Source organism: Coturnix japonica, chromosome 4 (genome assembly GCF_054131305.1).
Source record: "Coturnix japonica strain WE chromosome 4, WE-NBRP24, whole genome shotgun sequence".
Lineage (NCBI taxonomy): Eukaryota > Metazoa > Chordata > Aves > Galliformes > Phasianidae > Coturnix > Coturnix japonica.
In genome coordinates, this window is record NC_140666.1 from 28616481 (window position 1) to 28637829 (window position 21349).

General features: G+C 33.7%; 1 protein-coding gene across 2 annotated transcripts in view; it reads right to left on the bottom strand.

Annotated features, from left to right (window-relative positions):
* Positions 1-21349, bottom strand: part of FSTL5 (follistatin like 5) — a 219016-nt gene that overhangs the window by 21792 nt on the left and 175875 nt on the right. The window contains exons 11-13 of one of the 2 annotated variants that reach the window (XM_015860999.3): positions 11289-11315; positions 7539-7657; positions 956-1105 (exon numbers count right to left, since the gene is read on the bottom strand). In XM_015860999.3, the coding sequence (XP_015716485.1) occupies positions 956-1105; positions 7539-7657; positions 11289-11315 (296 nt within the window). The remainder of the gene's footprint in view (positions 1-955; positions 1106-7538; positions 7658-11288; positions 11316-21349) is intronic. The other variant, XM_085544805.1, reaches the window with a different exon arrangement.

Sequence of the window (21349 nt, forward strand, 5' to 3'; positions counted from 1 at the left end):
AATTTGAATCAGAAAACTTAACATGGTGCCAAAAATGCTGTCAGAAAACATCATGCAAATGTCTTTTTTTTTTTTTCTTTTCTTTTTTTTTTTTTTCCAGAGAACAAGTTATTAACTAGCTTCAGACTTCCTTGCACAGGAAATAATTTTAATTAAGAAGAAGCAGAGTCCTGTTATTTAAGCACATTTCAAGAAGTTTTATATGACCCTCAGCATAATTAAAAAAAAAAAAAAACAACAACAAAAGAAAACACAAAAAAACACAAAATAAAAACAAATGAAAAAAAACCACACAAGTCCCAAAAGTCTGTTGGCAGCCTTGAGCTGAAAGCCTCTTTCTTTTGCCACTGAAAGTGAAAGAGAACTAACCCTTGAGGCAGATGCCATTTGACCAGAAAGACTGAAGACTATACAGTGAAACACTGCTCATTGTACATAAAGAAAAAATAGTGTAACATGGCGAGAACTGTAGGCAGAAACCAAATAGTAAAAATAGTTTGATTTTACCTCAAAACACAAATATTTTGAGCTTTAAATAATCTCTTGATATTCAGGAAATCTTTTAAAATGTACTTGGTTTATGGCTATTATTTGCTAAATGCATTCTTACACATCTTTGACAATTCAATATAAATCTGATTTAAACTGATAGTACAGTGATATCACTGAAAATGTATTGATGCCATCAAAAAGAAAAACATTAAAGAGAGAAAGTAAGAACGCAAAAGCACAGTGGTCATAGTATTTGATTTCAATAGTCAACTAAACATCAGTTCTCTTCCAACTCAATAAGACTACTGATGCTCAGGCTCTCCTGAAGCATCAGTAAGCAATTGAAGCAATTGAGCTTATTTAGAATCTCCCAAGACACTGGCTTTTTTAATATTTTTCCAAAGTGTAATAAAGAAACTTGTACACAAATTAGACATTAAGTGAAAAATTACAAAATAATTACCTGTACAACTTTCTGAGACTGTACATCAATAATAAGCACTCTGTCCAGTGTAGGCTGAGTCACATAAATGAACTTGTCTTTTACATTAACAGCAGTTGCCCAAACACACCGCTGAACAGAATCTCCATCAGCTTTGGGACAAACTTCATCCTGCATTTCAAGAAAAACAGCAGAAGTGTAAGAATCAAAACAGGCAACAGTGCAATAGAAGGACAAATTTCACTTCTATTTTTGTTAAGATTTATGCAGGGCATTTTATCCAGAAGGACAGTGTGAGATACAGTATCAAAAGTATTGCTGAAATACAAAAAAAATTCCATTAAGTAGCTTTCCGGGGTCAGCGAGGTGGAAAACCTTGCCATGAAAGGAAATCGGATCCATTAAAGAGGACTTTTCCCTCTTGAATCCATGTTGTCTGTGACCAGTAACCACCTGTTACAGAACAATGGTTTCCAGAAGCAGATGATGAATTTCAATGCTAATGTTTCTGTTTCATCAACATTCCTTTGCATGCCGTGCCTCTATGCATTTCAAAAAATACACTCTATCTTTGTAAGTCAAAATTAAAAATAAATCTATTTCCCCCTTTAACTGAAGGAGTTTCTTAACAGGAGATCAATAGGCTCTGCTTGTTCTTATGTTGTTCTTAAACTTCAACTAATGGAAGGTCTTTCAGAAATCACACTGATAAGGAAAGGTTACTAAGCTCAGGTTCCATGGGATAGCACATAATCAGGAACTTCAGCAGAGCTTAGTCATAAATAAAAAGAGTAAAATTTATCTTGCACTGTTTAAATGTCATACACTTCTAAGGAAAATGTTTAAAATCTGTTTCTAATGAATGACAGGTATGGTTACAAAGCAAACTTTTATTCTTAAACATTGCTAAAAGCTTTTCATTGCATAAAGTGAGGTGTCAACATGAGTATGTTTCTAGTATTCTTTGCAATCATCAGGTATATTTTAATTTTTTAATTAAATTTTAATAAAAATATAATTTAATATTCTTCTGTGAAAGTGTTATTTCAGTTGGAAGGCTGTTTCACCGATCTCAAACTGTGCTTTATATTTACTCTATGTGCTTTATATTTACTCTAAATATGCTTTATCAATTCTCAGTATCTCAAAATATTCTTTCACTGATCTCAAACTGTGCTTTATATTTACTCTAAATATGCCTTATCAATTCTCACCCTCAGCAAGTTTACTGATGACACGAAGTTGGGAGGATTGGCTGACACGCCTGAAGGCTGTGCTGCCATTCAGCGAGACCTGGACAGGCCGGAGAGCTGGGCAGTAAGAAACCAGACGAGGTTTAACAAAAGCAAGTGTACAGTCTTGCACCTGGGTAGAAATAATTGCATGCACCAGTACAGGCTGGGGGAAGAGCTGCTGGAGAGGAGCTCTGCTGAGAGGGACCTGGGCGTCCTGGTGGACGACAAATTAACCATAAGCCAGCAGTGTGCCCTTGTAGCCAAAAAAGCCAATGGCATACTGGGGTGTATTAAAAAGAGTGTGTCCAGCAGGTCGAAGGAGGTGATCCTCCCCCTCTACTCTGCTCTGGTGAGGCCTCATCTAGAATATTGTGTCCAGTTCTGGGCTCCCCAGTACAAAAAAGACAGGGATCTCTTGGAAAGAGTCCAGCGGAGGGCCACTAAGATGGTGAAGGGCCTTAGAGACTTAGAGACTTAGGGAACTGGGTTTATTTAGCCTTGAGAAAAAGGCTGAGAGGGGACTTGATCCATGTTTATAAATACCTGAGGTGTGGGAGCCATAGTGGTGAGGCTGGTCTCTTTTCAGTAGTGCGTGGGGATAGGACTAGGGGTAATGGGATGAAAGTACAGCATAGGAAGTTCCGCACAAATGTGCGGAAGAACTTCTTTACAGTGAGGGTGACGGAGCACTGGAACAGGTTGCACAGGGAGGTGATGGAGTCTCCTTCTCTGGAGATATTTAAGACCCGCCTGGACGCCTACCTGTGTGACATGGTGTAGGGAGCCTGCTTTGGCAGGGGGGTTGGACTCGTTGATCTCTAGAGGTCCCTTCCAACCCCTACAATTCTGTGATTCTGTGATTCTGTGAATATTTATCTAAACACAAAACTAATTCAATATTGTATGACACAGTACTCCTGCTCTGAAGGACAATTCTTTCAAATAACGTGTCTTTAGATGTTCCTAGCACTATAATGTGTTACATTTTTCTGTCTTCTTTCTCAGAAACTCACCATAGTTCAACCCATTTTTTAGTGTTATCTATCTCTAGTGTTAACTGTCTCTACAGAGATAAGTTCAGTGTCTCTGCAAAATAGTGTTAACTCTTGCTGGAGAAATCCAAGTTTCTCTCACAGCATCATATACAACAACATAAAAGCTTAATCATACTTACTGGTTCTAGAACATTTTTTATGTTGTTATCAGTTCCTATAATTCAATGCCAGTTCTCATTTTACAACCAAACTGGAAAAAACTGAAGTAAAAACAAAACTGTGTTTATCCAAAGTGATGGTGAAAAATATGCACCTAATTTCTCACATCTGAAATAAGTACTTTTCCCAACATTAATTGGTTTAGGTAGTAATATTTCCCTTGTTATTCAACTGACATTTATCTGGATACTCCAGAAATAGCTTCAATCAATGGAACTCAAATTTTGCTTTTGAAAAGTTAACAGTTATCTGATTAGGCAGTTCAAATTTCTTTGGCATTAGAAGCAATAACTCTAAGTCTCTATATTAATTTCCCCAGTGGTTGAGTTAAAATAATTTCTCCTTAAAATCTAAGCATAAAACCATCATTTTCTTCTTCTAATTAAAGTATGAGCAGCTTACTTTTTCCTATTTTTTTCTCTCAAAAAAAGCTAAAATCTGATAAAATATCAATTTATTTCATTGGAGTTTTTGTTGTTGTTGTTGTTTGTTTGTTTTGTGTTCAACCCCCCCCCCCAGCCCCCGTCTTTTTAATCAAAATGTTACTCGCCCAGCATCAAGCCAGCAGATGGAGGTAAATAAATCCTCAGAGAAAGTTTTTCAAAGTAGACTGGGATGAGCATGCATTTTCTCAAGGGAGATTTATATGCACTTGCCTATAAATTTAGACTTAGTGCACAAGAGTCCTCAGTGTTTTAACAAGCATTTTAGTCATGTTCTCTGAACAGTAAAGTAAAAAGTTTATCCATGCTTCATCAGCTAAAGATTTTAACAGTTCAGAAGAGTGCATGTATTAAGGCTTAAATTTATGTATCACCTATTCCATATTAACTTACAACCATAAATTGTACATAACAAGTATATTTATCATTCACTTATTTAAAAAAAACATAAATCAGACTCTAGACATTTTTGTCTCTCTCCCTCTTTTTTCTCCCTCTCCTAATCTTGCACTTAGTCTGTTTCCTACACTGCAAAAATGCAATCAAAATAAATGTCTGTGTACTAAGTAGCATGCTTAAATTTCACATTCTTTGGCAACTTTGTTCTGCTATGTTGTTACATTTTCAAAATTAATTATTATGCAGTTTTGGTCCCACCTTTCACACACGTTCAACTTTAGGCATTAAAAGTTTCAGTTTATTGAAATATGTTCTTTATGTTATATTTCGCCATATAGAGGAGAAATCAGGATATTTTCCAATTGCTTTCAAAGAGTTTCTTCCCCCCCTCCTCCCCAGAAATAGGGATTCACTGGGAGAAGAGAAGGGAAGCATTCTTCCTTAAAATTACAATTTAAAGACTTAAATTATATTAATTTGCAGAGGATAAATAGAGGTTGCATATTAATGAGAAAAATGACCCATACACAACAGGATGACAACTCACGTGACTGCTGAAAGATTATATCTGGAGCATGGTTAGGGGGGTCTACTTGGGAACAGGTTAAACAAACAGCTGTCAAAGCTGGTATAATTAAGCAATTGCCTATATAAGAAAATGGAAATATGTTTATTCCCCCCCTATGCAAAAAACTTTGTCAATATTAGTACAATAAAAGCCAACTTCTAATTGGTACTTATTGAGAAAATTCAGAACCATAATGATCCTACAAGACACAGTCTTTTCCTTCACTTTAAAAACAACAGAAGTCTAATTTATTCCCATGTTAGACACACACTTTACTACTTCACCATACTGACACTAGGCAATTAAATATTTAGGTAAGAGCTCTCAAGTATATTATTATTGAAAAATTATATTTAATTTTATGAAAATTAGCATACCTAAATAACTGCTTGGTTAACTATTACACCATACATTCACAATACAATGTGAAACTAAGCTGAAACACCAAATTCTTTTACAGGAGCTCAGTTAAGTCTAACTCTATTTTGTGGACAAGTAAACAGGAAAGCAGAGGAAGAATAATGCAGGATTGTGTGTATATCACCTCTTGAACCTGAACTGCACTCCAGAATTTATATATGGTCATAGACTTCAGCATATATTTGTCAATGATACAGGTTTTACTGGGGTATTACCAATCACTTGAACACGTAATTGAGAAAACTGAAGAAATGGAAAAACCTTAAGTAAGCATGAAATGATTTCCTGTAGGTATTTCTTAAGAGGTGAGCAATGGAGATTTTATTAGCAACAGACAGAATATATGTGAAAGGCTAAATAAAGTTATCTAAAAATACACTAGTAGATCTAATTAGTGAAGTTGTATGACAGCCAATGAATTAAAAGTGAACAATTTACAACACAGGCTCTTACAACTAAATGAACTTGATAAAAATCTGACCTTGGGATAAAACCGAACTATTTTGTTATCATTACCTAGAAAAAAAACAAAAAACCAATAGATTTTCAAAAGAGGGTGAAGAAGAAGATATTCAGCAAAGGAGGCAATAGTTATCTAAATCTTCACAGTCAATGAGGTTTTTCAGTAATATAATATTATATATAGTAGTATTAGCAGCACATACAGGGAATTCTTTTAAATTCAGATTTTCATCTGTCTCTCTTTTTTTCTTCTTCATTTTTACATTTAAGGGAAACAATATTTTTCCTTTCTTTCTTACATTATGCAGATCTATGAATAGAAAAATCTAAGAATATATATTTCAAACATTTCCGCAAGAATAAAAGTGCCTGTTGCTTTCATTAAAAGTGAAGGAAAAAGTTTTTGATGTTCACAAGTGGAAATATTATTGAAATTAATGGGCTCAATGTATGCATGCAAACACAAAGTTTATGTTCTGGCTATACGTTTACCATAGATACCCACACACCAGACATTCAAAATCCAAATCCACATCTTCTTAAAAATGAAAGCTGTCTCACAGTCTGCTTTCCCAGTCTTTTTTATAGTAGTGGAACTACTTATGTTAACTTATGTTTGAAAATAACAGAAATGGAAAGAAATCTTACTATCCATCCTGATTATTACCACATTTCAATAAAAATACACTTACACTCTAGGCTGCACTTCAGACCAATAAAACCTTAACAGACTTCTTAAATAATCAGCTTTTGAATTAAACAGCCATAAAAAAGCTCTTTGGCTTTTTTTTTTTTTTTTTTTTTTTGGCTATGTCAAACTGATTTCACTTTAACTGCACAAACTTAGGTATGATTAGTGGTTCTAAGAGTAATTATTCACACTAAAATAAATCTTGCTGTCGAATACAGCAGTCTTTAATATCAGTAATGATAACTGAACAGGCAAAAGCCATTGAGACAGTTCAGTGTGCTTTAGGTATTAGCGAAAGAACTGTACAGCTCATGAGTTATTACACACTTTTGTTTTTTTCCCCTCATTTCAAGGTCATTCATTCAAATTCAAATAATGAGAGAAAGTGAATACAGTGGCTGGTCCCAGGTTCCTGTGAGAACATGTATTATGTCAGCAAATGATATGATTAGCAGGAAAGGAACAAACAGCAAAAAACCAAACAGAAATGGAAAACGCTTTCATATAGTAATATACTTCGTAAATGCACAGTTTGATGAAATCAGCTATAAATCTGTTGACATTAAAATTATTGACACTATTTATATAAACTGTAAGTGGGATTCAAAGTATCAGTCATCCCTACTAACTCCAGTGGAGCTTTAAGAGTGTTCATTTGGATAGGGAGTTGCTTTATGATAACTGGCAGTTTAATACATACAAACAAAAAACTTGGTAGAATGATATAAACAAACAACCAGCAGAGAAAAACAAACCATTAACAACAGTGACCACAAATCCTTCATTTAACAGAAAGAATCTGGCTCATAGAGATCTACCTACATGCGGGGAAAAAGAGGAGGGTAGGAGGGAAGTAAAGACAAAAAGATAGAGAGCTGCTAAGGACAAATTATGGAGGAAAAGAAGAGAGAGAGAAGAGAGAGAAAGTGATAGAAAGATGAAGAGTACAAAAAACAGGGAAAATATTCAATCTAAAAGAGAGAAATTGACCAAAGACAGCAAATTTTGAGTCCAACATTTTAAGCTATATGTTAATTGGGAAGACATCTGAATTTATTAAACAGGTAACATGAAACTGGCATTTCTTAATTAAAAGAAAATTACATTTGAAAAAATACTACCAGGAACTTAAAAACAAATTAAAAACAAACAAACAAAAAGTAACAACTTGCCTGAAAACCGAGAAGTTTTTCACTAGGCTTTATATGTCTCTGAAATTCACATTCCACAGGTTGTATTACTTTGATTCCATCTTCATAAAAAACATAAAACATGTTCCCAATTCCCAGACCTTAGGAATAAAAACACATTGAAATGTACAAAATTAAATAATCACAAAAAAGAAAGACCTGGCATTGAAGTAAAACTCTCATCATATTATCAGCATAAGATCAGTTTGTTAATGTGTAGAGTGCTAGCTCAACCAGTCCTCTGGGATCTTATTCTGTACAACTGAAAAATCCCTCTTTCATTCAGAATTTTACATAATTTCCTCCATTGGCAAGAAGACATCAGTATGAATACAGAGCTAGAAACACAAGCTATAGTTTGACAGCTGCTTTAATGAAAATCATCTTGTGAAATAATTTACACTGAAATCAGATTCACCATGTATTCGTATTTCTCCTTTTCAGAGGGAAGGGAGAATTAAAGTAATGTCAGTATCACATTGAAATTTAAGTTCCGAATCTTTCTTATAAATCTTGGCAGTATTTGACAGTTTTTTCAAATAGAAAAAATTATTATTATTATTATTATTATTATTATTATTATTATTATTATTATTATTATTATTATTATTATTATTATTATTATTATTATTTTAGCAGGAAATTCAGTCAAACTTTGAAGTGCCACGAAGAACTATTTAATTCTACTGCAGTGTTGTGGAATGAGAGGCATGTTTTGTAGGGAAGGCTGAAAGCAGATCATGAACATGACCACAAATAAAAGCTTTCTTCTTAGTTTACCACATCCTAATTGAGATGATTGTTGTTGATTTGCTATGTGGATATAACGATAGATGATCAGTTGATATTTGCAGAATTCTATGAAAAAGAAAATCACCATACTTATAAAATTACATTATAATAAACTCTACCGGATTAAACTGTGGGCTACAGTGATATAAATGTACATGTCTGCTGGGTACAGGACCTAATCTTTCTTTTGGCTTAACAATACTTTATATAAGATTATGAGAACAAAACACAGGAAAAAATATAGTTAAGTCTGATTCTTTGCTTATTCTGAATTCCAAATGGAAAATTATCTTAATAGGACAGAAAAATATCTCAATATCGATAAAAATAATGAGAATGTGAAGGGAGGGAAAAGTTTGTATACCTGTTCATATATGGTGTACTCATGTAAGTACATACACACAGATTCACAGCCTCATTAGAAATCAGACAGGTCATTTAAGAGTCAAGATGATGCACAAGGCAGTTAGGCTATGCCTAGAAACAGCAAAATCTGTAAGAAAAATCTTACAGAATCATTCCCATTCCTAGCCAAGTTTTTCTAAAATACCGGGACAATCTCCAAGCAGTTCTTTCCATCAAATATGTCTATTAATAGGACAGCAAGAAGCAGGAGAGAGGTTTGCACAGAACATGTAGCACAGAAGCAGGCTCAAGCTCAAAGAAAGCTTGACCTAATGGTTTTTTCTTGAGCATAGACAATATTTTGACAATACTGCACTTGGTGCAATGCACTCAGTTTGGTTTATGAGATAATTCTATATGCCTTTGCAGGTAAAACATACAGTCTATGTGATAAAACTTGTCAAAATCATTCCTTAGAAAATGCATGACATTGTATCATAAAAGAACAACTAGAATTTGTAGATACGTTTGAAGTTAGGCTAGTGAATAGTAAAGATCAATAGCTTACTGTATCTTCATGATAAATAAACACATGTAGCTTGTCAGGAACAAAATGAGGCCTTCCCTGCTCTCTGGCCACATTGCCTGAAATGTGTTATAGTTATTCGCATAATAAGCAATACCAGAATGTGAGGAGCTAAAGTCCAAGATGACAGAGATTTAATAAACTGATCCTGGAAAATTCTACTTCAGTTGCCAGTCTACAAGTCAGGCAAAATAACACAACCCAAAATTTTATGGCTTTATTTTATTTTTATTTCCAGGTAACAACATTCACCAAACTTTTATTCAAAGTAAGAGGAGACACAATAAATAATGTTCTCTCTCCTGAGTTAGGGCAGAAATAGGGAAGTTTTACCTGTGGATCCAATGAAATAATCCCCACACTTGTTATGATCCTAAGCATTTCCTTTAAGCTTCTGTCTGCAAATATCTATATAAATATATAAATATACCTTCATTATAACTAAATGAGCCGCTACTCTTAGGACATCTGATGCAATTTTACAGCCCTTCCTCCCCAGCAAAACAAAACGCTTTCATATTACTGTGCCAGAAGCAACAATAAATTTGAGGAAATTTACCACAATTAGACAAATTTGAATCTACATTTAAAACAGTCTAGCTCTTTATTGGGAAAAAAAAAAATATATATATATATATATATAGTGGCTTTGGATTTGTTTGTATATATGTTAATATACCGATATAATTATGCTTGTGTATTATTGTATTACATCCTAATGTATCTTCAAGTTCCTTTCAGATTTTTTTATGTGCACTACTTTCTGGTTCTGTTCATGATAACTCTTCGATGGATACCTGCCAAATAGGCAGAGAGAATACCACACAATTGGAAACTTGATAATTGCATCTGGTTGTTTATCAGTGGAATTGATTGAAACTGAACACATTGTTTACACTCTGCAAGGCCAACAGAGCAAGAGGGTCATAGCTGAACTCCAGCGTAATCAGGCAACTCTCTGAAGAACTGGTAAAACGGTATCATATATTTAAAAGGCCCTTGTTCATATTTGTAAACACAATGATAAACACCAAAGTTCAGTATACAATTATGCAAAAGAAATAAAATACTTGGAATCTTTCAATTAATTTAAAATATATACTTAAGAAGCACCTAGAAATGTCACTTTTAGCACTAGTTCATAGCAAAGCCTGGGCCACTTACAATATTACCAATATTCACTGAAAATACTTGAAAAATTTCCTATTCCTGAAATACATGAAGTCCTGAATTCAGACTTAAGATCTGGTTGCTTAGAGAAAAGATATGACAGTTCATGACAACACTTACATTTTGATATTTTATCCATGGTGATACAGTTTTCTCAATTTATGTCATGAAAAGATTTCTTATGTAAGATATAATATATATAAGATATATATATTTCTATGTATATCTTATATATCTTATAATATATATATATACACACACACACACACACATATACATACACACACAAGAATTAATACTTATTTTTGTTTTCCATGCTTATTATGCTATTAAGAATTCATACTGTCTATTTATATTTATCCTTTGGTCTATCACAGAACAAATCATAAACCTTCATTCTCCACTTCAATACTCAAAAATCCTTCCTGAATGTATATATATAAAGAATAGCATGCCTTGTTTCATTATGAAACAGCAGAAGCCTTGATTTTAGCAAAAAGTATTTAAAATTTTGATTTGAGAAAGTAAGAATGATTCAGACAAGTAAACCAAGCTCAACAACATATAGTCAGATTTGTTGGAAGATTTATCATAACAGTAAACAAGACTCTACATTTTTAAATCTGATTTTTTAATTTTTTTTTTGTAATCAGTCTTTGAGCAAGTCTCTAACATGTTTGATCAGGTTTTTTTCTCCTCCTTCCTCAAACGGAGAGGCAATTCACAAAGGTACTCCTATATTCAAAGGATTATTTTCAACAACAACAACAAATACACAAGGAACACTAGAAGATCACTTCACTGCAATACAGAAAAATATGAAAAAATTAAATTAGTACCTTGCTCTCTCCACAATATATTTGCAACTGCAGCATGAAAGAGAAAAAAGAGCAGAAAACACAAATGAACAAGAAAAAACCCAAACAAGCACATAAGTGATAAATCACTTCTGAAATAATTAGGATACTTTCACTTCTGAATCACTAAAATCTGCAAATCGATGGAAACAGTGGATTAACATTAAGATGAAATAATTTTTTCTATGTCTCACACTAAAGTAATAAACAACAAAATGATTGAGGTTAAAATGAATCTCTTCCCTTCCCTTCCCATCCTTCCCGCTGCCATGCAAATTAACCTAATTAGCCTTCAATTGTGTGTTTCATAATTCATTATTAAAAAATAAGAAAAAAGACCAAAACAAGGAGTGGAATATGAATATACATGTATTATGCGCATTAATTAAGGGTGATATAATTTTTGTCATTTCCTTTAAGCATAACTGAATTTTGAGATGCATATAAAATGTTCTTCTGTACTGCTGTAGCATATCTATGCCACTGAAGATGACATGGTGTATGATATTTGCCTTAATCTTCAAAAGAACAATTTGAAGGGGGGAAGTGCAGGGGGGAAGGAGGAATACAAGGTAGTATGGAAACTATATGTTTAATACTTGGTTTCCATGAAAATGTGAATTGTATTTTATCAACTTGTTTACAGTGTTCAGATTTTAGACCTTAGAGATCAATGAAAACTAATTATGTTGATTTACTATTCTGTAGTTTTTTCTGCCTGGGGAGAATAAGAAGGATTAAACTGAAAATTTTAAGTCTTTATAGTTCAGCATGAATGACATGGAGCATATTGCTTAAAATCACACACACACGCACACAATGTGTTTTGCAATATAGTAATTTTGAGAAATAAAGAAAGTTTTAAAGGACCAAAATACAACACAGTGAACACTTCACTTAATAGGCTAGAAAAGTGTGATGTTCATTGAAACACATTGTTGCAAAACTAATTAATGCACATTAAAATAAAAAGGTTGGAAAAATTATTGGAAGAGATATTTTAAGAAACAATGTTGGTTGCTTAAGCCTGAAAATGCAAACAAGAACCATAATTACTTCTGATAAACCCCAAATAGTGTGATTTTTCCCAAGCATCTTTTACTGGGTGCTGCTGAAGTCAGGATTGAATCCTTGACAGGCTTTTTGCCTTGTGCAGCACAGCATTTCTCTCACTTTAATGCCCTGCCAGAATAGACAGTTCATCAAATGGATGGAAAAGCCCTTGGAGAGTTTCAGTCTACTTTCTTAAAAGCACATGATTCAAAATCTTGGGTAACAGTTATTATTAGACTTTCTTTTTTTTCCCCCTCCCTCTCCTCTTCTGTTTTTCTATTGACTGATGATTTTGTTTCATTGTCTCAGCAGAACTGCTTTATTATGTGACCCTAGGCATAGTATTGAAACTGTGTCCATCAGATACGCCTTAATATAGTTAAGGTGATGATTATTTTTTAACCTTAGTGCTTCAAGTATACAGATGAGAGATCCCTATATAAGGACAAAGCAGCAATGAAATGAAGAAGTGCTAGAATAGAATTTTTTCACATATCCACCAAAGAGCATATGTACCTCTTTTTCAAAATGCTTAATCTGCTTTCTGTTTCTTATCATTAAATCAGCTTAATTATCTGACTTAATAGTGCTAGGTGTACATTATTTTCAAATGTAATTGTTGCCTTGAGACACTAGCATCCAATAACCTACCAAAGGCGAACATTAATGCAGCATGCCATCTTGTCTCCAGTTCAGGCTGAGTAAGCACCCCTTTACATCATGAGGTAGAATTTCTGTTGGTTTAATTGCTGCTATAGTCAAAACAGGACAACATATTTAAAATGTATTTCTCAGTCACCTACATTTATACTAGTTCTTCTGATTTCAGGCTGTAAATTTCAGAAGATCATAACTTTGAATAAAATATTGACTACATAAGCTAAATAGGTATCCTCAACAAATCCAGCTTCTTCAGATGAAACTTCATGGTGACTAACATAATATCACTAGTATAGCTGCCAGATTTAGATCATTCAGCATACTAAGTCCCAGATGCCTTTTGGAACCCCCAGTCTTATTCCCTGTTTGCCACTGTCTATATTCAGATGACAGATCCTTTTTTTTCCTTGGGAAACTTTTATATATATATACACATACCATTGTTGTTGCTGTTTCTGAAATAAAGCAAATTAATTTATTCCAGGGAAAGCAGGAAGATTTTCTTTAAATTTAGTTTTCTCTTTACAGTGTGAGGTAAGAACCATGTAATTAATGCCATTTGATGTCGTGTAAATTTAGCCATTAACATCTACCTTTTATTGTTGTTTTTTTTTTGTTGTTGTTGTTGTTGTTTTTGTTGTTTTTTTTTTTGTCTTTGTTTTTTTGGTTGTTTTTTTTTTGTTTTTTTTTTTTGTTTTTGTTTTTGTTTTGTTCCTAGAAGTGACATAGGAAAGAAAATAAAATGTAACTGCAACTATTCGGTAATGCAAATTTATATGTATTATGTTTTGAACTAGACGATGAAAAAGCAACAAAGGGGATTTAAAGGGTATTTTAAAAGTCTGACATTTAAAAATAAACAAATTAGCCAGAAGAAAAATGAGATATTTCAGAGTACAATATAAAATTACAAAAGCCTACTTTACCTAATAAAGGTCAAGAATCCTCACTTAGTTCTTAAACTGTACCTATATATATACTTATATTCATGAAAGATCTCGAGCCTTGAGACAAAGACTGCAATGTTGGTCCAAGTACAACCCCTGTAGATGCAAATTATGTTAAGGAACATGTTTTGCTTTCTTTTAGGTTAAACAAAAATCAAGATCTTCAACCACATCCTATACTCAATTATCACACATACTTATAAACTTCAAAATTTACATATCCCCTTAAAACTTTCTCAGTTTAAGACAGAATACCACCACCTGCTCTTGTGCCCTAGTACCCTAATTTATTAAAAGAAACTTATTCAAACAACACATGACTATTAAACATTATTAAGGACATATTTGCAGCCTTACAGAAGACACTGCATTTGAAGACTTTGAGCAGGTGAAAGCTTCTGTGTTGAGCCTTGAGAAGCTCATTTGTTACCAGTAGCAGCTGAAACAGAATATGCTGCAGCACCCTGTGATAGGCACTGGTGGGTGTTATGACAGAGAAGGCTATTTTCTGTCTCCCAGGAGAAGATATCTGGTTTTGTTTGTGAAGCAAGATAAAGGCCAACACAGTGTGTGTGAGAGAGAGGACCTCTCCATAGACAAGTTCTGTACAACTTACTGTGAAGTACATCTGATGCTAGATGAAAGCAGGGTGGCCAGCAATTAAAGGAATATAAGGCATACTATATATCTATATTTACACCACTTTTGAATATATGCATGTGTAAATATATACATATATATATATACAGATATATATTTTTATTCTATCTTATTGATGTAGCAATTTTAATACACCATTTACAGGTCCTTCATATTAGTAATAATATTAATTACTTTTTTTTAATTACTTTTTTTATACTCTAGCATCACTTGCTTCAATGGTAACTACCTAAGAAAATGCTCAATGATCTTTTAACAGTCTAAGAATTTCTTTTGTTTTTTAATTTAAAATTGCCATTCTTTTGTATTTACTTTCTGATCTTCAACTTGACCTTCATTTTTCTACATTACATATTCTGAAACCTAAATAAAAATATTTTCATTGTCACTTAAGCAAGATGGATATCAACTAAGCCTTAACATATGACATATTTCCTAGCATGTTTTACTAAATAAGCAAAGCAGTTCAAAATGACCTTTGGAATGGGGAAAGTCAACATTTTATGTCGTGTATTATACTGATAAGCAGAAAAAAATAAACTCATCTTCCAAAATATGGATTCCAAGTCATTTATTTTTATTCCAGATTTTGTCTCATCCAAACACAAACTTTACATTTAAAATACTCCTGTACCTTTAAATTTTTAAGAAAGTACTTTCAAGATGGAGCATGCTCTGCTTACTTCACCGATTGCCAGTACTAATGGCAGTGACAACAAACCTGCTTAATCCTGGATTCATCATAGGAAGAACTAACCTGTTATATCCCCCTTTATCTTATTCCCTTAATTTACCTTAATTTAGCTGTCTGGTGGCTGAACCACACAAATGTATTCCTATCTTCATTTTTAAAATAATAGTGCTAAAAATGAAGATGAGGTTAAGGCGACCCACCTTTTTTACAGCATGAACTTTCAAGCAGAATGAAAGCATTTGTTAATTATATGCTTTTAAGTTTATTCTTATTCTATGTTTAATTAATATTTGATGGGTTTATAAAGAAAAATGTGAAATGTAAATTAACACTTTTTTTTTTCAGAGTTATCTACTGATTGCATCAACTATTACTAATGTTAATATGTCAATACAAATTCTTTAAAATTCTGTTCTGTTCTCCTGAACATTCATTTAAATTTAATCTCAGATTGGGTGAATATAAGAAACAAACATTTTTATGAATATTAAACTAGCATTTGTCAGTTCAAAGTCACGATGGACACTTTACTTTTGGTCAAATGTGAACTTCAGTCTCAGAGGAGCTTTTTGACATTCAACTGATATAATCTATGTAATTTTAAAATGTTACTCATATAGGACAACATATTTATTTGTTCATATAACTCCATTTTAATACACACTCTTATAGGGGAGGAAATACTCATACCTTTCAATTAATTATATTGTATGGATTTGTATGATTGGCAGGAATCTGCTCCTTGCCTTCAAATGTTAATTTTTCTCTGATTTATTTTCTAACAGAATTCCTTTCTGGTAGCGTATTAACTCAATAGAGACTACAATAGAAGGAAGAAAAAGTGGCTCATGAGCTGAACTTCCACCCCATACTTGCAAGTGTGAAATAAAGTCTTTGTCTATGATGCATTCAACAAGTATAAACTTGTTTAGCACTGCCATAAAATAAAATGCCAGCATAAATTATCTCTGAGAAAATTAGGTAAATAGGTATCATTCAGTATAAGATGTGACAGGAAAATTCTATTAAAGTTGCATAAAGCCTTTCAGAGAGAATTTAGGCCATAAATCACAGTCAAAGGGCTTTTAGTCTCATTCTGAGTTTTAGAAAGTGGAAATGCCTAGTTGCTTATGATGGTTGTAAAACAATAAGACAACAGCATGCACATCACATAAACTCGTTCTAGGTGTTAGAAGAATTACAGTACATAAAAAGGTACTGTGATAAAAGCAGATCTACTTAATGGCATGGCAAAAATATATTATTTTTAAATACTGCACCAAGACATGTTGCACGAGACAATTTTTACACTCCTCTTCATGACTTGGTGAAAGAATTTACAGATCTTGCTTTGCAGTTTAGTGGGGACAATGACAGAGTGGCCTAAATGAATAATACAAGATCCTGTGATTGATGACCAAGAGTAAAACTTCATGAATATTAAAGCATCATCAAGTAATATCAAATTACTGAAAATGCCTTAACAACATTACTTGACAAGCTTTTTTTTATGACAGTTATCCCAAGGTGCATGTGTTTGTGTAAGAAGCCATGCTTTTTACATTACTGTCTCAAAGTTTGCTGAAATGGAGACACGCAGTATCTTATTTTATCTATTATGTGTTGTCGCAACTCTACTGTTTCTTCCATGTATGATACCTTGTTTCATTCAACTTATCCAACATGTTGTATCGTCTATGTATTTTGTAACCTCATCAAGTGATGGGGAAGTCCAGCACATCCGCGCAACACTTGTAACCAAGCAGGAAAAATCCTTTGTAATGATTGCATGAAACATATTGATTCCCCATCCCTCTCCTTTTTTCCTCATGCTTGCTATCTTTTTCTCGCCATCCTGGATCACTAGTGGCCTATTTTTTAAGCAAACTTTGAGTCACGGGGTGGTGTAAGAAGCCATGCTTTTACATTACTGTCTCAAAGTTTGCTGAAATGGAACAAGTCCGGGAGCTACGAAAGGGAGATAAGATACTGATCAATGGCCCTTGAGTGGTCTTTTTGTGTTGGCCTATCTCAAGGAAGATGGGCATCCCTGAGGACTAATGGCCCTTAAGTGGTCTTTCCTGTTGGCCCATCTCAAGGAAGATTGACAGCTCTGAGGAAGTCACAAGACCCTGACCCGAGCCGTCCCGAAATCTCTGGAAGGCTGGAAAGAAGGATAAAAAGGGCACGGACAAACCACGGTTTAGTTGGGCATCTAGGTATCCGATCTCAGATCCCTCCACCGTTGTCCTACTGCTGCCTATTCTCTCTTCTGGGATTGCTGCTCGAGACTCTGCTCCGAGGGACCTCGCTGCCCGAGACTCTGCTTCTAGAGACCACGGTACTCTGACCGTCTTTTCTGCGATTCACCGATCTGCTGCTTGCAGCCTGCTACTCCGTTGCTGCTCTCCCCTGCCCTGGACCAACGTTAACAACGTGCTACGGGACGCTGCTGCATCCAGGAGGTGACTATTCCCCGCTTTAACGTAATTCTTGCTCTTTTCCACCTTTTTCTATCGCCTACTTTCCCTTCCCCATCACCCTAATTTTGGCATTTGTCACTCTCCCTTCCCCATCCCCTCAATTGTCTATTATTTCCAATAAACTGGTCGGATCAACATTTGAATGCTTCTTCTTCTTAATCTCACGCCGGGCATAACATTATTAAAAGAACCTTTGCCTCACTCCTAAATTGGAGCGAGACAGTTTGTCTCAGTAAAATTGAGAATAAATCTTAAGGAGCAAGCTAAACTATATTTTGGAAGCCAAGATTTTGGAAGACATCAAGATAAATGAAAATAGTCCAACTAACAAAGTAAAAGAAAATGACAAAAAAATTTTTTTTAGCTTTAAAGGGAATAGGATATTTTTATGATCCACAATTCTAGTTTGAAACCATTATGCTAAAATAAAGTGGAGAGGAAATCTAAACCAATCTAATGCACCTGTCAAAGTCAGGGAGAAAGAAAATAAATAAATGGATTTTTAAAATTACTGCAGTTAAAAATATTTTACATTTACATAAGAATTTGATGTGCCTGAATATCACTCTTGGAAACATTCCCTTCCCTTGAATAATCCATTCTGTTTGTTTGTTTGTTTTTTCTCTGTACTGTCATATTTGTATATATTTTTTTCCTTTAGAACACTAGATTAAATTGATGTACTCTATTCCTGTAATGCAATTAATTTGAATTAATCCCAAGTGTAGATAATTTCTTCTCCCTATCTCTTTCCAAGCTCAGGAAATGGTATGCATATTTATACTCCACAGTCATGCATTATATTCCCTATCCAGCTATTACTTTGAAAAAAAATATGAAATACATTCTAATTGTCCAAATAATTCCTAAATACAGCTTAAATACAAAAACAAGCAAGCAGGAAAAACCCAACAGATGGAAGCTGCTATCATTGCAGTTTCTTCCTCCTCTCTTCATGGTTATTGTTGTAATCTGTATCAATAAAAGGGCTGTAACAAACTGCTCATTCCACCTTCTTCAATATTTTATTAAGTTACAATGTCAAATTATCTGTTCTATATTTTCATTCTTCAGTATCCGCAGAGTGTTTCAGTAAGAGTAAGTTGAAAACTTTTATTTGCCTTGTGGCTTCAACAAATTGGGTAGATCCAACCTGCATTTGTGACTACCAAAGTAAAGCACTGGCATAAATCAGCACTGGAGCTGTTGAGAGAATATGTGCATTCTCACTTTAAACTGCTGAATTCAGTTGTATGGTGAAGAAAGCTCTTTGTTAATAGAAGAGTTGAGGGTTCTTTAAACTGCACCTGCATACACTGTAAGCTAGAAAATGAAAAGCCACCTTTATCAGTTAATGCATAGGTGCTTAGTATTAGAATAAAGATTTCACTTACAAAAGGAAAGAAATATTTTTTAAAAATGAAAATTAAGAAGTAGCCTTAGTTACACTTAACTTCTAATTTTCCTAGCAGAAACTGTTCCCATAGCATCATATTTCTTTACACCAATGCAGCAGTAAATGCCTTGGATAGTTATCACAAATTGCTTCTAGAGGTAGAAGAAAACAATCCTGATTCCAGAGCTACTAAGGTTTCAATTGTACTGTTATAAACCAGATTTTAATGTTCTCATGGAAATATTATTCCAAAAATGCTCTTGTCCTATATTTGCATAGAAACAGGATGGTATTTGAAAACAGAAGGTTAATTAAATTCTTTATACCCTACAAAGAACAAGGGAGGGTAAATCGCATATACTCCAAATAAAGAGTTTTTTAAAACTGGTACTAAAATAATTCCTAAATTAGTTTCCAGGAGGTGTTTGGCCTGCTGCTAGGAATTCTGAACAAATTTTGAAGTATATTAAGGTCAAGCAGAACACTACTACATATGCCTATACTGTTATCCTTCCGTTCCTCCCAACTCTCTGAAACATCATGATTCAAGTAGCTAAAGCATAGTTAGACTGGAGTGTATGTCCTAGACAAAAGAATAGATAACAGTCCCACAGAATTCAATTCAGTCAGAAATTAAAGGACGAGAATATAATTACAAGCAAGCTACTATGTTCTAATGGAAACCAGGTCTTGTCAAACAAATATGATTATATTCTCTGATGCAATTACAATTTTAGCAACATAGAAGTTCACATAGATGTAAATCAGGATTTTGCTAAACATCTAATTTGTTACCACACAATTTTCTGATTATATATCAGAGTTAAACAATGGTAGTAATGTACACACTGACTAAATTAAAACTGACAATCTGATTGATCTGAAAAAGTAGATTTTACTGTTAAATTATTAGTAAATGTTAGAGAAAAAAAAATAAAATTGCTATGATGTGTCCAGGGCAATTGTCTATAAGTCTTATCTTAATGATCCTTGTCAAGGACGTGCAAACAAAAATGAAGTCATTTCCCATTAAGTCTATGTACTGCTTCTTACAACAAATAAAGGAGTTCTACAAAGTAGCTTGAATTATTTTGTAAAGTACGTCGCTAAAATAAATTATATTTGGTTACACTCAAATACAAATTTAGACATCCAAAGAAAAGTAATGAAGACTAAATTCTGGAGCAGAGATGGATGGGAAGAAGGACAGTTTGGAAAGTGATGCCTGGGAGTCTTACAGTAGTTACGCATATGAACATTAACTTCTGCTTATACTAAGAAAAAAGTTAGAGAAAGGATGAGTGGATGTAGAATCCAAACATTACAGTGTATGTATCTCTTCATCCATAATGCTAAATAAATTAAAAACTAATCCATTTTGTTTTGCAAACAGCCTTTCCTACTTTTAAGAAAAGTCTACCGAAACCAATTAACATCTAAATGCCAAAAAGACACTCCAAGTCCTATGATAACTTTTTTTCATGAGAAATTTCTACTTTTTGTGTGAGAGAAACATTAATCAATATTTAATGATGGTACAATCACAGGGCAATTACTTAAACAGTTTTTAATTAATTGGTACAAAAAGAAAGAAATAAAAGGAAGGACTGCATTCAAAAGAGAAACTAAACACAGTTCTTCAGTGGTGAAACTGATTGGTTAGCACAGCAAATTACTAAGAGAAACAGGAGACTTCCCATCTCTGCATCTTTAACTCAGGTCTAATTGCACTTCACACAAACAGGTGTGACACACTTCAGGCAAACATAAGGTTAAAAGTGTACTTAGGAGTAACAACTTGCAGTTTAATGTCTTTTTAAATGGAGAAGATTACTTAGATGAAATGATTTTGTTATGAATCCATGAAAAATGTCTCTTCTGAAAAACTGAACTACAGTGGAAAGACACAAGAACAATGAAACCAAAATCAGATTTTAAACTGCTATTTATAAACAAATGTAATTATACCAGAGGCTCCATTCAAAACAGATGAGTTCTCTCAGATGTTTGTAGAGGAGCTTGACAACTGTGAAGACTGTTGTCTTCAGTGAGAATTAGACCAGGTTGGTGACTCCTAGAATGTTTTTACCAGACACATCAATGGTCATTCTGCTATCATCCAGCTCAAACAGACCTTTCTTAGTGGCTTT